We start from the raw sequence: 17110 nt of genomic DNA, 5'->3' as shown, positions 1-17110 counted from the left end.
AGATGAATAGGCCAACACTACAACAAAACCAGCGATTTGCGCCAGATTTTAGTGCATTTTTTTTGTAATTGTGATGAGCAACCTGGCGCTAAATCTGGCTCTATTGTACAATTTTTAAAGCGTCCTTTTTTGCACCTGATTTTGCATCCTTTTTCACGCTAGATTTTGCATCATTTTTTACACCAAACTATGCATCATTTTTTGCGTCAAATTTTGAACCAAGATTTGCATCTTATTTTATTACAGGTTTTGCTTCTAGTTTTGTGTCATTTTTTGCATCTATTTTTCATTCTCTTTTGCTTCCTATTTTGTGTCATTCTTTGCTTCCATTTTTGCACCATCATTTGCATCAAGTTTACACTGTATTTTGAATCCAATTTAACGTCTTTTTATGCATCCATTTTGTGTCAGTTTTTGCATCTAGTCTTACGCTAGGTTTTGTATCTAGTCTTACACTAGTTTTTGCTTCTATTTTTGCACCAGATTTGGTGCCTATCTTTGCACCATGTGTTGAATTTGATTTAGCACCAAATTTTGCATCCATTTTTGTGCCCATTTTTGCATCTTTTTTTGGACCATTTTTTACATCCACATTTACGTTTGATTTGTCTCCATTTTTCCCATCTCATTTTGCACCATATTTTGCGTCATTTGTTTCATCCAATTTTGCATCATTTTTAACACCATCTCTTGCATCTAATGTTACATCATTTTGAGCATCCAAATTTGCATTTATATTTGCATCTTATGTTGAGTCATGTGTTGTGTCCACCTTTGCATCTTATTTTGTGACTAATGGTACATTCAATTTAGAGCCATTTTTTACGTCTACTTTTGTATTTTTTTTTGCACCAAGTTTTGCATCCAACTTTAAGCTATTTTATGCCCCTTTTTGCACCATTTTTTGTGTCTACTTGTGTCCAATGTTGCACCATTATTTACACCGACTTTTTCATCCAATTTTGCATTTTTTTGGTGTCTAGTTTTACATCGTTTTCACCATCCAAATTTGCATCTTTTTTTGCCTCATTTTGTGTCCACATTTGCATATAATTTTGTGTCTGAGTTCGAGCCTAAATTTGCATGTGATTAGGAATCATTTTTTACATCCAATATGGCATCCTTGGTTTCACCTTTTTTCAGCCCCATTTTGCATCTTGTTTTATGTCTTTCTTACATCTTTTTTTTTTCCTTTTTTGCACCCAAGTTTGCATCCCAAATTTACACCATTATTTGCATCATCATTTCGCATATTAATTTGTAACGTTTTTTTCTTCTTTTTAACGCTCAACTTTGCATCTTATTTTACATCTAGTTGTTGTCTTTTTTTGCATCTAATTTGGTGCCCATTTATGTGTCCTTGTTATTGCGCAATTTGATATCCTTTTGTATGCCATGTTTTGTTCCCTTCTTTGTGTCAACTATTGCACAATTTTTCACTTCTAATTTAAAACACTTTGTATGTCAATTGTTTGCATTTTGTATTAATTCCTAGTTTAACATCCAATTTTACTTTCAATTTTGCATCCATGGTTACATCCGCATTTGACTTCTTATATAGAGTATATTTTTCTTTACATATATGACCCCCTTTATAGATTCATAGTGAAATATATGATAGTTTCTAAATATCATTAAAGCAGATATCACAATTCAAAATCATTTGTAAAGAAATTTAAGAGAAATTGACAACATCCATCCAAAAAAATAACAATGTGTCATTAACAATTTTCAAAACATGTATAAAATAGCAACATAATACTAATAAAATCAGTATTATTTTTAATCAAAACAAGTAAAATTCAAATATGATTAACAAATCAAAATATGTCATGAATATCGTTATTCTACGATAAATTAACAACATACATAAATCAAACTCATCGTATGATTACAAAATCAAAATGTCTTATTGATATAGGGTAAATTCACAACACCCTTCTAAACATAACAATGTCATTCTACACAATAATTTCTTCATAAAAAACAATGCATGTGCATGCCTAGCTACCACCACCAAGATCATCCTCATGATCATCTTGACCATCCTCATTACTCTGATCCACATCATCACCAACACCGCAACTATCATCATCATCTCCTCCTTCACCACCATCATCCTCATCCTCATCCTCATCATCTCTTGATATATGTTGAACATAATTTGGATCATCGTCTTGGCAATCATTACCTATAGAATTCTGACAAAAAAAATCGATATTACATGTTAGTATTAATTACATAACACAACGAATGTTTTTGTTATACAATGTTAACCATAAAATGAGGTAAGATATACTAGCATTTGCACCAGATGTTGCAAAGGAAACGCCGTAAGGCATAAATTGAAAAATACAAATACAACAAAAGAATACTTTGATAAAGAATAAAAATATATTGAATGCTCAAATCAATGCCCCATTAACTGGAAGCATTTAGTAGACATATCTAATGCAGAGACAAGCAAAAATATATAATTCTTCAAATTCTAGATGGATGCAATCACTTAGTAATGCCATGTTGAGAACCTTCCTCTACTTGTAATATCCTCTATCAGGGGCAACCTTCACGCCTCTACCTTATATCAACACTGACGAAGTTAGCAATCCCATTGGCCCATCCTATTTATCTGTCAAGTTTGAAGCATAAGGCAAGTGATTGGACACTGGTATTATACAATAAGCTGAAACCTAAACTGAACTTCCCCCATGGGCATGACGGACAAGAGATGGGGCTTTTCTTAAATAGAAGAGATAGGGCAATCTTTACATCCCTACCTCATCAACACTGATGAAGTTAGAAATCCCATTGGCCTATCCTATTTACCTGTCAAGTTTGAAACATACGGCAAGAGACTGGACACTGGCCAATCCTATCAGATATCCCTCTATCAAAGCAACATTCTAATGGCCCCTGCTACAATTATACAATATCTAGAGAGCATCATTAGAAACATCCTTTGGAGAGATAAAAATGAAAACAAGTGGCCTCTACTCCATTGGAAATGGGTGGCATTTCTTAAATAAGGTACGAGGGACAGAATGCAAGATCTTTTTAGCAAGGTCCCCTATACGAAAATCTATTGATACTATTGATGGAAACACACTTTGGAATAAATCAATTAGAAGTATCTGGTGTGAGGTAAAAAATAGAAGAGATAATCAAGAAAATATGTATGCCTAAAGGTTGTATAATCTACAACGATGTGCTTCAAAGTAAAATTTTATCTAAGGTAGACACAGAAGTTTCAATTCATACAAAATTAACTATCAAATTGTTTTGTTTAGACTCTTAGAGCTAACTTTAAGTTTTAACAGCAGAAGATCAGACAGACCAATAGTTTAGGAACTCTGCACTCCTCACCATTTTTGTATACTTATGGAGAAATTATAGATTTGTCAGATGGATGAAGATGTTTCTGAAAGCATCATTTTGCAAACATGCAAATTCTCCTCTGCGTAAACAAATAAAAGCTGAAAAAAGAGAAGAAACCAAAAAAGGGGTAGAAGTATAGGCCAACCCAATGTGAAATTTCAATATAACCTTCTCTAACCTTGTCTAATTTCTAAACAACACATTTAACTAGTCATTGATGTCATGTTTCCTCTTTGATGCTTTACATCAAATTAACTTCATCTAACCCCAGCAAGGTAGATGTGCCCACCACACCACTTCATGAGAATGTGTACACAGTTGTACGTCCCTTCATTATCTCAGATGATGCTTTTACTCTCCACCAAACTCCTCGCATGAGAAAAGCAATCTTTGCAAGGTCTCAGTTCAGATTTGGGAAGCTTTGCAAAGGCACATTGTGTTGTTTCATGATGGTAAATGTTATTCATGAATGGAAATTTCTATCTGATTATGCTGAATCCAGGGCATCCTCTGTTATTCCTTGCTGCTTTATGGTTTTTCTGGTTTTGTTTATGGTGGTGTGAGGCTTTGTCGAGGTGTGGTGTGAGAGAGGGACCAGACCATCTTGGGCTACCCTCCTCTTGGGATCAGCTCCTACTCAGGTCTCTTTATTTTCTTCCTCTCGTCAAGTCCTTACTCCTCAGTTGGCCGGGGCACGCACTTCTGAGGTGGATTCTATCTGCAGCAGGGCCTCCTCAGGGCATACATAACCCCGAAAGCTCATCAATTGCCGTGTGAGTTGGAACTAGCATTTGAGGGTGGGAAAATGGCAATGGAAATTTGAGAGGTATCACTGCTTCATTGCTGAAAGGTCATCTATCAAGAGTAGATGTACCAGTCCCATTACAACTAGACAGCTACAGGGAAGGGTACTCCTTTCCAAAAATGACACTAAAAACAAAATTCTGATGATGATGAACATGATGCAGTTGGAATTTAAAGCCATGGACAAGCATTTGACAAGGATAAAAGCAGTCTTACCGCATGGCAAAGGCCCAACTCATCTAGACAGTCCAGGTGATCAAGCACCCATAGATGTGGAGGTTTCCACCTCCTAGTCTCCTCATGAAAATTTATGTTTTCTATCTTTACTATTATAGTAGGATTATGTGTTATATTTTGTGGCTGTTAAGCCAAGGCACTGTAGGCTTTTTTAGAACTCAGTATATTTTTTTAAAATGTATATTTTTGGACAGCAGACCTCCTGTATTGCCAATGGTCCGGTTTCCCTAGTGGCAGACCAGAGGCATACAGAAGGTTGGATCATATGTGATCATCAACAGTTAATAAAAGGCCTTTAAATTACCTCCCCACCCCCTCCCAAAAATAAAAAATAAAAATCATCTATAAAGTTTAAAAACTCAATTATTGAGAAGATTTTTCGGCATAAATCACATCATAAATCATTTGTCGACGCGTTCCAAACCAACAAGTGTGGTTCATCGTCAGGACAAGTTGAAGATCCAGACCATGGCAGATTATTTTCCAACTAGCAAAATTAAATCACAACTAGGTTATTATCCAGCTAAGATTAATCAGAAATCAATTTTTTAAAAGTATGTTCTTATCAAGCCCAAATTTAATCAAACTTCAATTATACCCTGAAGATGAGCTCTGCAGTGTGGTCAAAAAATTGAGGAATAATCTACTCCAACACAGCTCTCCTCTTGAATAAAATAATGTCCAGCTACCTGAGCTTTAAAGTCATTCTAACCTTTTGTATGGAAGATTTATAGAATTCATTTCCATTTTAGTTATAGAAAATCCCAATAAAGATAGTGATTGATTTCATGTTTGTACATATGTAATGAACACTTAGCACAATAGTATAGCTCAGTTTGCCCAACTTAGCACAATAGTATAGCTCAGTTTGCCCAACCCTAGCACAATAGTATAGCTCAGTTTGCCCAACTTAGCACAATAGTATAGCTCAGTTTGCCCAACCCTAGCACAATAGTATAGCTCAGTTTGCCCAACTTAGCACAATAGTATAGCTCAGTTTGCCCAACCCTTTCTACAGAAGGCATAATACCCAGGGAGGTTACAGGATCTATTCCCAAGTAGTTCTGTCCAATTACCAGCTGGTATTTCAACTAGAAGTCAATTCCATTCCTCACCCAGAAAAAAAAATGTAGGGAAAGGAGGGAGAAAGGGGGATTCCATCACTCTGACAATGTACCAACTTCCTCACTTGGAACAGTTAATATGTGGGCAAGTTAAGGGAACATCTTTCTGTGGGAAAATTAATATAAACAATTACTGATGCAGTTACCTCCTTATAATGGCATAAATAAAAATTTTGTTGAATTAATGTTTGTAAGGAATTATCTTTGTAAGGTTCCAATTTTGATGTACGGGCAGAATAAATTATAAACCTATCCATCAACCAAATGAGTCTTGCAAAAAGAAAGAGATAAAGAGAAACTATTCACAAAACTTACCTTTAGCATTTGATGGCCTCCACTATCACTGGTGCTGAAAAGTTGCAACATCGGTGTTTCTTTTTGCGAAGGAGAGTGAGTAATTTCACTGCCTTTCTCAAAATTTGATAAATCACCCTCCCAGTCCTGTAGTAGTCACAAAGAAACATCTAAATATAATGAGGCATTTTCCAAACAAAACCTTTTTAAAAATGGTGCATTGGATAAGGTAGCCTACGTCAGAACACTGTATAGGTCATAGAGGGAAGACCTGTAGCTGCTCTCGGATGGCAGGCACAACCTTATGCAAACTGTCAAAACAGCATGGCGCACTTCCCGACTTCACATCATTGTATGTCGAATCTATGCTTCGAATAAGACACAGTAGCTCTTTTGAAGATACCAAAACACTTAATACCTACAGATGAAAACAAAATATTACATTAGAATACAACAGACTTTAACAAATTATAAAACCGGTTTTCTGGAAAAGCAAAGAATAGAGGTAACACTGCAAAGGACACGTTCAGAAAAAGATGTTATTGCCATTACATATCTCAGTTCTAATGATACAATGAAATATGCATGGAAATTCAACTGTGAATAACCACAGTCCACCCTTTTGAATCCCATTTGATATACTTGTCAGAAAATACATTAACAAACCAAATTATACATGTACTATGAATTCCAGTATAAACTGACATAAATCTCAGCCAAATACCAAACCTGTTGAAAATTAAAGTGATCATGAATATACAACGAAAATGCACGAATGTAAATTGGATTTCAAGTATTGTTTCTATCTGGATAAAAGAAACAAATTAGAAATAATAACCAACTGCTACCGTTATAAAAGAAGTGAACTTGTTAGAAGATCAAGCTAAAACAGTGAAATATTGAAATCCAGGAACATTTTCAATAAGACATTAAAAAACAATCATCAAACTTGGCAGGAAACGCAAGGTTTCAGGCAAGACCACTGCCCACCCAACCATGATCCACCTAAGTAACATTGAGTTGCACTCACTTCTTATGTGACTTGAGAATGGATTATGAATGCCGACTATTGGCATATCAACATTATCCAGACAGTTATAGGGAAAGATTTGAGAAACTTAGGACTTCAATTTTCTTTGAAAACAACAGACTTACTACACACATTCAGGACATTTTTTGGTCAGAAAATCATTATGATTTACCAGCATGGATCCATCTTAAGCACGGATTCACATAAGTTATTGATATAGATCTTCAAGTCTTACTACACACATTCAGGACATTTTTTGGTCAGAAAAGCATTATGATTTACCAGCATGGATCCATCTTAAGCACAGATTCACATAAGTTTATATTCACACAAGTTATTAATATAGATCTTCAAGTAATTTATTTATATAAAGTGTTAACTTATTTTTTGAAAAGTATAAGGTTTAAACATCTTACTCGCATAATTTTTTTTACTTCTAATTACTTTACATGAAATTATATTATAGGTCAAATGGATAACTAATTAAACATGTATAGCATATTCTTTTTTTCTTTTTTATTATAGCCAACATTACTTTTCTATTTAGAGAATATTTTATTTTTATTTTAAGAGGGACACATGTCAACTCTAGAGTCCAAGTTGAGCACGGACATACTTACACATCACGTTCACACTGGGCTGTAAAATGAGCCTCCTAGCCCAATTATACTATAAAGACAACAAACATGATCACTCCCAATTTGTGTTGAGAACCCTTGACAGTGCATAAGAATATACCAAAAAACATTTTCTTCAAAATTGCATAGTCAAACCAGGTTTGGGTTTGGATCACAAGTTTGTCCATATCCATTCAATATCTATGCCCATTATACAAAGTTAGCGAAGTACCTATCAGATGTAAAATGCAAAACTCAATCCTTCTTTGCAGAATTCGTCCAAAACATGAAGCATATAAATTGCTCGCTGAATTATCAAATAGAAGTAACTTCAGTGCAATGACATCAGGCTGAATTTACCCATTGTTTCTCGAGCAATAGACATGATAATTTATGGAAATGAACCTCCACAAAAGACTGTAAATAGATGGTGTGCTTAGCTATTTGATTGGAAATCTTGTCTACAACTATTTAAACTACAATGAATTTGTCAACATAAAATAATAAGTTGGATAGGTATTTTTCAGACACAAAGCATTTGAGATCCAAAAAATAGACGCTAATCTAAATGTCTCTAATTTAAACCACAGACAATTATTTGTTTGTTGAATTAACAACCAAATTAAGTTTCAATAACACGACGTAATTTTCACATACAAAGCATTTGAGTGCAAAATAAGAAAGATAGTTTAAACGCCTATAAAATAAACCAAGGACATTTTTTGTCTATTAAACTAATAAACAATTATATCAAATTCAATCCTACATTTACATGCATGAAGACTGCTCATAACTTAATCTATCAGGAATGGATCATTTGTTGTTAATGTTGAATTTTTCTGTTAATATAGCACTGACAGCAAGGCAAATTCAATATTTAAAAGGCAGCAATCTACATTCGGATCTGGACAACACTTTTTCTCCTTTCCTGCTACGTGATTATTCCCATGTAAGAGGAAGTTCCAACTAATTGATTTTCACACTTCCAAAAGTAAATTCCTCATGTCTGAATTTTCTAGATACAAAACCTAGGTATAATAATCCTAATTGTTGATCCTACCTTGAAATAAGTACCTTTAATCCACCATTGGATCTTGCTTTAAATAAACATGGGGTCTTGCTTGAAGTGCCAAAGTTTATTCATCTATTCCTTGCTATTATCAATAAGACATAATAGAATAAAGGAAAGAGCAATGCACCTTGTGAGTCATCTGAAGAACTGCCTTGGTATTGATGTGCACGAACTTGTGGGCAAATACAATAAACTGAACAACAAGAGAGCTATAAAAAGGATAATTAGCCAGAACATAGTTTTGCCAATGATCATTATATCCATAACAACTTTCTTTCGTGCTTCTTTTTACTAATGATCCCACAGAATCAATACCAGTCTTTTGATTTTGAAGCAAGCTACCTGAAAGTGGAGACAATCGTTGATCCCTATCCCTAAGCATCTTATTCTCTGCCTCCAAATAATGATCCTCTTTGAGAGCGGGCATCATTTCGCCTTCTTCACCAATATTCCAAGGCTGTAAATAATCCAACCATAGATCAATAATGTGTGTAGCCTTCTTCAGACAAGCACCTACTGGCCAATAACTGAAAGCTCGTAATATAAACCTGTACAAAGGCCTCTGTAACAGAAGGGACCATGTAGCAGGCACAACCAAACTACTCTGTGGCAAGGAAAATGACCTCAATCTCAAGGTATCCATTTGTGATGCAGCTCTCCATCCAGAATTCAACTCTTCTTGAGGACAACACAAAGTACTGCTTACATAATTGACCAGTATTTTCACAGCCTCTGTGATTTCTACACTGGGGAGACCATACCTATGAAATCGATTATTAACAGGTAACAAAATACCAAAATACTGGCAAACCCGTGAAGGTAAGGGTGAAAAATCCATTCACTAACCAAAACTGTACAAAGGTATGAACAACAAACTCGGCGCGAGAAAATATCGATGGATTCTCCTCGAAAAAATGATGTACAGACACACTGGGAGCACAAAAATCAGATATAGGAACAAATTTGTGTAGATACAAATTCAGAAGATGCAAATAAGGGCTAGAATTGAACTTCACAGGCCTTCCATTGTCATGGCTACCGTGCAAACTATGCAGAGAAGACGCCCATTTCTCGAAACGAGACCGGGAAGCCTTCTTAAACCCCAATTTCATTTCATCCGAATCCGAACGATGCATAATATCATTATCTTTGCATACAGCGTAATAAGCAAACCAAAACATAAAATACTCAAATGCATTCAACTGCACCTGAAATCCTCCTCCATGGCCGTCCTCCTTCAATCGGTCTTTAAATAAAGCAGGGCAGACTTCAGATAAGATATACAAACCCCTCTCCGACTGAAGCATGTGACGAATCCACGTCGGAAGGCGCTCGGATGGAAACACATAGCGAACCACATTTTCCTTGTCTGCGGCAAAGATTGACGAAAACAAAGCTCCAGACGGCGAGAGAAGATTTATGACCGCATTTGCGGAATGCTCAGAGGTCTGCGCGATCCATTCGCCAATGTCGGACGGCTGTAAGAACTCCTCGAAGTTGAAGATCTTGCGGAGCAAAACGGGGAAGCATGTTATGTAAAAATCCCTGGTCTGGTCCCAGCTGTGCCTATCGATGAAGGATTCCACGACCCGGCATGAATTCAAAATATCAGACGATGATGAGGAAGCATTCAATAACAGCGAACTTAATTCTTGGGATTCGAAAGAGAAATCTGTCGAAGGTGAAGAAGACACAACCATTGCACCTCAATTTTATAGTCTCTCTACTGATCCGGTCGGAGGCTTAAATCCCGAGATAAACCCCTTGAATCTTCCTGAACCCTCATGCAGAACCACTAAACCCTACACTACATCGGATCGCAGCACTCACTGATCTAGTATTATAGGCATTCGAAGGTGGGGATACTCTTCTCTTTATTTCAAAATATTTGCACCGCCTTAAGTAGCTTTTCAACTTTTGCCATTTCCCTTGAAAGACGTTAGTGTGGGGTGGGGAAATTATGTTGTTTTTGAGGAGTTTTTTGGTTTGTGGGGACAGGGCCACTCTTTATGTGACCATCCGGGCAAGCGAGGCGGTAATCTTAAGTTCTTGCAGGGATATCTTATCTCTTATGGATTAATATGATTACTGATACTCTCTTATGAATTACTTACATTAGTGATAAGGATAGGGGATTAAAAATTTAAATATAATAATAAATTATATAAAAATAAATAAAAATTTGATGGGGTGTTGAGATGTGTGTTAGGTTACTGAGTGGATTTGTTATTCCGTTGTCACCCCAAACATTAAAGAGAGGGATAGTGTCGCCCACATTTAATGATAATGCACTGTTTTAATTTGGAAATCTTTGGAACTTCCTCAATTTCCTACAAATGTTGGGGTCAAATTGATGATATTTGGTGTCAATGTCGTGTTGTCGGGTTATCTATGGGATATTTCCTCTGTGGCTTCTATAGTAGTTCCTTAAGCAACGTGGAAGGTCCAAGTTGTTCTTCCATGTTGGTTTGGCCTTCCATCCTTCACTCCATTTCATGAGCTAGACTATCTACATTTTCCAAGTATTGGCAAGGTTGCATGTGGCCCGCATACCCACTGGTGGGAGTACCTGCACTTAAACTCTTCTAGGTTTATGGGAGCTCAACTCCAACAAGTATACTAGTATTGTCTTTGCTCTTAATTTTTTCCACTGGGTCAGCTACATTTATATTACTTTGGTTTGCTTGGTTTAGGATTCTTTGGGGAAGGTTCAACGTGTTATCTAGGGGTGAGGTAGCCTTGTCCTCCTCCTGCCTACGAAAATCTTCCTCACATTGTGTCTTGGTTTTACCATTCCTTTGCAACTCCTTTAGCCTTTGGTTTACCTTCCACCTTTATCCCTAAAATCCTTCATTTTGTACATTGTGCATTGGCCTCACTTTGGTTTTCAATCCCCTAAAATCCTTTTGTCTTTCGAGACTTCACCAATTAGGTTCACTCGCCTCATTATCACCGTGCCTCAACAATGGATGTGGTCGAAACGTGGCTCTGATGGTTAAGGCCCTTTTGGCAAACCCTGTGCTCAGTTGCAAGCCCTAATTGTTGTTTACCTCTTCAATGCAACTACCCCCCCCCGCCTTCCCACGAGAAGTCCAGGATGAAATTGTTAGAAAATCGATAATGGCAGCTTATTGTACTTATTTTCCTTTAACTTGATATTTGCTTGTGAATCTTATTTATCTTCTTTGTGTTATTTAGTTATATCTATTCATCAAACAATGTCAAGAACAATAATAACAACAATAGACACATATATTGGCTTTCTTCTTTAAATATGCTTCAAATGATATACAAAGACCCAAACCCTAGACCAATCCTTCTCCTAGTACCAAGTCATCCCTTCCTTAAATCCTTCCTTGATTCTACACCAAAATGTTAGACACTGCAACTTTGACCTGCCAGCTTCAATACTGCTACCCAACCTGCAACTTTGACCCTGCAATTTCGACCTTAAAGCTTCCAAGGAAACCCTAGAGCAGCCTCCTCTTGGGACCTTCCTAATAGCAAGACAACTCCTTATGAGTTCTAGATCAAGTATCCTTCCTTCTAGTTACAAGATGTTGCACTTCATCTTCCTACAACTCAGACCTGTAACTTCACTTCTTCCTGCAGCCCAGAAACCCTAGAATTTTGCACGTGTGAGAGAGATAGAGCCCAAAACAAAATATTTATGTCCTTCTTGTGCTTTCTTGGCCTTCACTCTTCTTTTCCTGCTCTTCCCAGCTATAGATCGAACTCTTTCTTGTAGATTGAACTTGTTGAGTGAGTTTTTCCAAATGAGGTTGAATTGCTTCCTTTTATATCCTTCTCAAGGGGTCGAATTCTCTCCTTTAGGCCGACTTGATTTTCCCAGGGTCGACTTGTACTTTAGGAGCTTCCAGGATTTTCTAAACTCAAAAATAATTATTTTTACAAATATATTTTTTCCCATAAGGGTCTTATAAACATGATGTTGACTCCTTTGACTCGAGACAGTAAATCCTAAGACCTAAAAAACCCTATAAGCATGAAGAACATGCTTTACCTAAAACACAATCAATAATGAGCATGAAACCCATGCTTTAATAATAATATATTTTCTTTTCTTTTCTTGTTTGTTACATAGGATACATATTGAAATGAGTACAACAATTATGAAGACCGAAACTAGTTACATTTTCAATAATCCCTCTTAACTAGGGAGGTATTCATAATTGTACACTCAGTACAACATCATATCTCAAATTGAAGAGTCATCACAAAAAGAGTCGGATTGATAATCCATATTGTAAGCATCATCATCATGACCAGCATTGTCTCTTAGGCCTAATTAGACAATCTCTTCTTTAATCAAGAGCATTATGTTGGGAGGCTTTATGTGTGATACCGCACTACCTCTACAAGGCACATACCCCATCTGGATGTCTATAAGATATGTCCTATTAGGACTATTCTTATCTTGGATCTCGAATCTTGAGTCCTCAAAGAATATCAGTCCTCTTCGACCACTCTTCACTTGGATACTTATCACATCCTCAAACAGTGTTGGTCCCTTTCCTTTCTTGAATGTAATATCATCAAGGAAACCGCAAATTCTTATCCAATTCTCTGCCATTCTCTCTTCATCACTTGAAGAGGATAATGTACAAGTGATGTCCCACATCACTCCCTCTCAACCAAAGACAACATCCCTATTCTCCTTTAATCTTGAGAATAACCCCCTCTAAAAAATAGAGGAGATCTAGACTTCCCTTTTATTTGAGAAGTCATCATCACAAGCCTTACAATTTGCCTTCATAAGAGTATTAGCTACCAGTTCTTCATAGTTTTCTGGCTCCCTCTTTCCTCTACATCATCGAGCTTTCTTTCTTTCAAGATATCATGGAGCCACCTTCTCTCTTCAATCTTGTGACAAGTTTCAGGGTACCTTTCTTGCTTATCACTTTCATATTCAACATGAAGGCATTGCATTGAGCTTTCCCAAACTTGAAGCTTGATCATGGCTTCCTTATAAATGTGATATTCTTTAACCTTCAGGTTATCTTATCATACTTCTACCATCCCTTTCCAAATTAACATTTCTTGAACTTACAGCTTTCCAGTACCAAATATTGATCTTCATCCATACAATTGCACTTGCCTCAACTGCCATCATATATTCCTGCGACATTCTTCCAGGTAGTAAATAATATGTTAACCAAATAACCAACAATAATGAAAATTAGACTTGCCTCTTTATGATGACCTTCTCATTCCATCAACATCCTCATGATCCATCTCCATATGAATCTTCCTTCATGCATCAAAGTGCCGAAGGATCGAACTTTATTACCAAGTTACAATTTTTCTTCTAGGGACTAGACTAGATGTTAATCATCGTTATACATATATTTTAGAGAAAGTCTTAAATTATTTACACATCCTTAAGTAAGCCAAATAATATTCCTTTCAAGCATCATATATCCATATACATAAGCATATTTTCTGACCAACTTTCTTTCACAAGATTCTATACACAAGAATCTTATCTAGAGTTTTAGATCCAACATGCATTCCTATGCTTTCATCCAATCATTTAGATATTCATATATGTCGCAAAGAGCCTACATCCTGACCATTGCATTCTTTCATCCCTTTACTAGTATTGGTTCCACATAACATGGAATGTCTACTTAACCTTGCCATGATGATTTTTCCAAAGACCTTCAAAAAACGATGGTCTTTCCTGAATCATGATGATTCAACTAAGCATGATGATATCTTCTAATATAATGTTAGATAATGCTTGGATGGTCAATATGCAAAATGGTTTATCTATCCATCTATCTAGATGATCTCTACAAAGAAACTTAATCATGTAAATTCTATACATGCTACTATCATATGCTTCTTTCTAAGATGTTAAACAAAACATATTATCCTAAAATAAATATTAAACTTCACAGAGAACCGGACAGTCAGTGAACCTTCTTTAGTAGTAAAGATCCTTCACTTCTTCCTTCTTTGCCTTCTTCTCAGGTTCTCCCATTGCTTCGGCCACATGAGCTTCATTCCTTTCCTTTATCTTATTGTTATGCTAGTTTGGAAAGTCCCTCCTAGAGTGTCCAAATTCGTTACATCCAAAACATTGCGCTTTGGATATGTCTTTCTTCTTGGCCTTGCCAAACTTTCCCTTCTTCAACTTCTTAACTCGGGCTAGAAAGGCTTGAGATTGCCCATCTGATCCAATATCATCCTTGACCTTGATCCTTGATTCTTCCAATATGCATTGCACCCACAACTTATCAAAGGGAGTTGAATCCTTCTTGGAGTAGATGCTTGTTGCAAAGTTGCTCCATTATGGTGGCAATGCATTTAGTATACAGATGGCTACTTCAGAATCAATGATTGGTTCCCCAAGTCCTTACAGATGGCCTCTTAGTTGAGAGATTGTCATGAGGAAGGATGCCACATCCTAATCCTTTGATTTCCTCATTATGTACAACTTGTTCCTTAACAACATATTTTGACCTGTTGTACTGATGTCATCGACGACCATATGGTAAACCTCTACTCTAGAGGTTCTATTATTGTAAAATTTCACAACTATGGAAGTTGTGGCAAGGTCTCAAAGGAGGGACTTTCTTTTTGGGGCAAAACTAACCTTTTTTCAAAAGATAGTTTCTATAATTGAATCCATCTTCAATATCCATTTCTTCAACCCCACTCTGCCGGATTTGAATATTGAATCCCCCCTACTTATTTTGGGATGAGATGATCTTTCAAAAGCCAACATAAATATATTGGGGACTTACAACAATATACAAACTAAGCAAGGAAGGGTATACACACATGTGTTAGAATTTGAATTGAAGTTGACTTGAGAAAAGGTATAACAATGCATATTTAATTAAATATTGGTGATTTTAAGAACCACGTCCATTAGATTAAAATAATGATACTTTATGTGTATCTATATGCAAAGACAAAATACTTGAAAGGCACCTTCCCAACAACAAAGGTCATTATAAGAAAAATGGAAAAATAACAAGTTGATGGGTGGTATGATTGAATGAAGAATCAAAGGGCAAGAAAGAAGAGACATCCAAGTTTAGTCCTAATAAAAGATTTTATGGCCCCTTCCAAGGAGTGTGTTATTAAGAGGGACACAAACATGATCATGGAGTCTGTGCTAAAGTCTTATGGGAGAAATAGGAAGCATGTGAATGAGATATTATGGATTTCAAAAGAGAAATCATGTTATTCAATCCAATAGAAGCAAGTGGATTGGTGCTACTTGAGACTCCATAAGCTCTAAATCAATTGGTGAAAGCAAGAAGTCTAAAAGATAAATGCAAAGAAAGGAATATCCATCTATGTACAAATCTACAATAAATAAATTCAAAACTATACAGTGTTTCCATATAGACAATGTTAGGTCCCTATAACACTAGTGATTCCCCCATTACTAGTGTCATTGTGGCCCTTACTGTTATTGTTGTGCCCTTATTGTCCCCATATTGTTATTATTGTGCCCCATAGAAGCCCACTATTGTTATTTTTGTGCCCTTATATTATTATTGTTATGTTGACTTTGATTATATTGTGACCCCTTAGACTCCTATATATAGAAATGAGGCTTTGTCATTTGTATCATCCAATAATTGTTCTTTTGTGTAATGTAAAGGAGGTTGCCCCCTCGAAGAGGCTGATTTCTAAGTTGTTGATCTATCTTTTCTATCTTTTTGTGAGTTGGTTTCATAACAGACAACCTAGGTTCGAACCCTAAAAAGTGTAGGGTCTTTGTGAGTGTTTGTGAGGGAATGTGTTTGACATCACATAATTGGATTCCCTTCATCATCAAAGAGACATGTGTCCCAAAAGTCAATTTGGTTTAAGTGGATGTTAATATGATACATTGTATATTTTCTTAGGGTAGTAGCACAATTGGAAAAAAGCATGTTGGCAAGCCCTTGTGTATCCAAGTGATCGAAAGTTCAATCCCCCAGACATATCTCACCAATTGAACTTAAAAAAAATATGATACATTGTATATTGCAAAGCCATTAAGTTAAGTAATGACCTTGGCTAACCCAAATATTTAATTAGAATTTAAGCTCAAACACAACATTAGAAATGAAACCTTCACTCTAGATCTAAGGATATAGGGGTCAACATTGGATATTGGATACAAGACAAGGTGATCAAATGTATCTCTTGGACTAGCATTTTTTACAAAGGAATACAAATTTTAATGCTTATATTAACATGTATGTATAATATAATAATGAAATAGTCACTCTTTAGTTCATGGATAAAAGTGTTGGTGTGGAAGGAAATCTCGAGGGATGTGTCACTATAGTCATAAAAATTGCATTTATTGTGGCACATGGAGAACTTATTAATTGGGTGTAGCTTTAAAAATGGATAGGAGTGTTATCCTCCCCACCTAACTGCAATTCCTACAAATGACATATTTAGTGATTAATGAGTATATTGTTGTAATAATTTTGAACCCTGTGTTAAGAAATTTCCCACTTTTTCTAAGAGATCTAGATGGGTAAAGTGAATGGGAAAACTGGGAATCTTACCCATACTA

The 17110-nt window shown here is 36.0% G+C and overlaps 1 protein-coding gene across 1 annotated transcript; it reads right to left on the bottom strand.

Moving 5' to 3' along the window:
* Positions 1-1930: 1930 nt before the first annotated feature.
* On the bottom strand, positions 1931-8734 carry LOC149262300 (uncharacterized). The gene is made up of 4 exons (XM_089383927.1): positions 8681-8734; positions 6106-6252; positions 5856-5981; positions 1931-2201 (listed from the first exon to the last, which is right to left on the bottom strand). Exons 1-4 carry the CDS (start codon positions 8690-8692, stop codon positions 2004-2006), a joined length of 483 nt encoding a protein of 160 aa, XP_089240053.1. The 5' UTR covers positions 8693-8734; the 3' UTR covers positions 1931-2003.
* Positions 8735-17110: the final 8376 nt, after the last annotated feature.

This window comes from Pinus tabuliformis, chromosome 6 (genome assembly GCF_031772625.1).
Source record: "Pinus tabuliformis cultivar Carrire ecotype Pingquan chromosome 6, CPIR1, whole genome shotgun sequence".
Taxonomy (NCBI): domain Eukaryota; kingdom Viridiplantae; phylum Streptophyta; class Pinopsida; order Pinales; family Pinaceae; genus Pinus; species Pinus tabuliformis.
The sequence above is the reverse complement of the archived record's forward strand: the minus strand, read 5'-3'. Positions and strand labels throughout refer to the sequence as shown.

Bases quoted from the DNA above. Each gene is read 5' to 3' on its own strand.
- LOC149262300 (XM_089383927.1), bottom strand. The intron at 5,982-6,105 runs GTCTTCCCTCTA...TGACTACTACAG, and splicing joins CCATCCGAGAGCAGCTACAG to GACTGGGAGGGTGATTTATC. The intron at 2,202-5,855 runs GTAAGTTTTGTG...TTTTTTTGTCAG, and splicing joins GAGGCCATCAAATGCTAAAG to AATTCTATAGGTAATGATTG.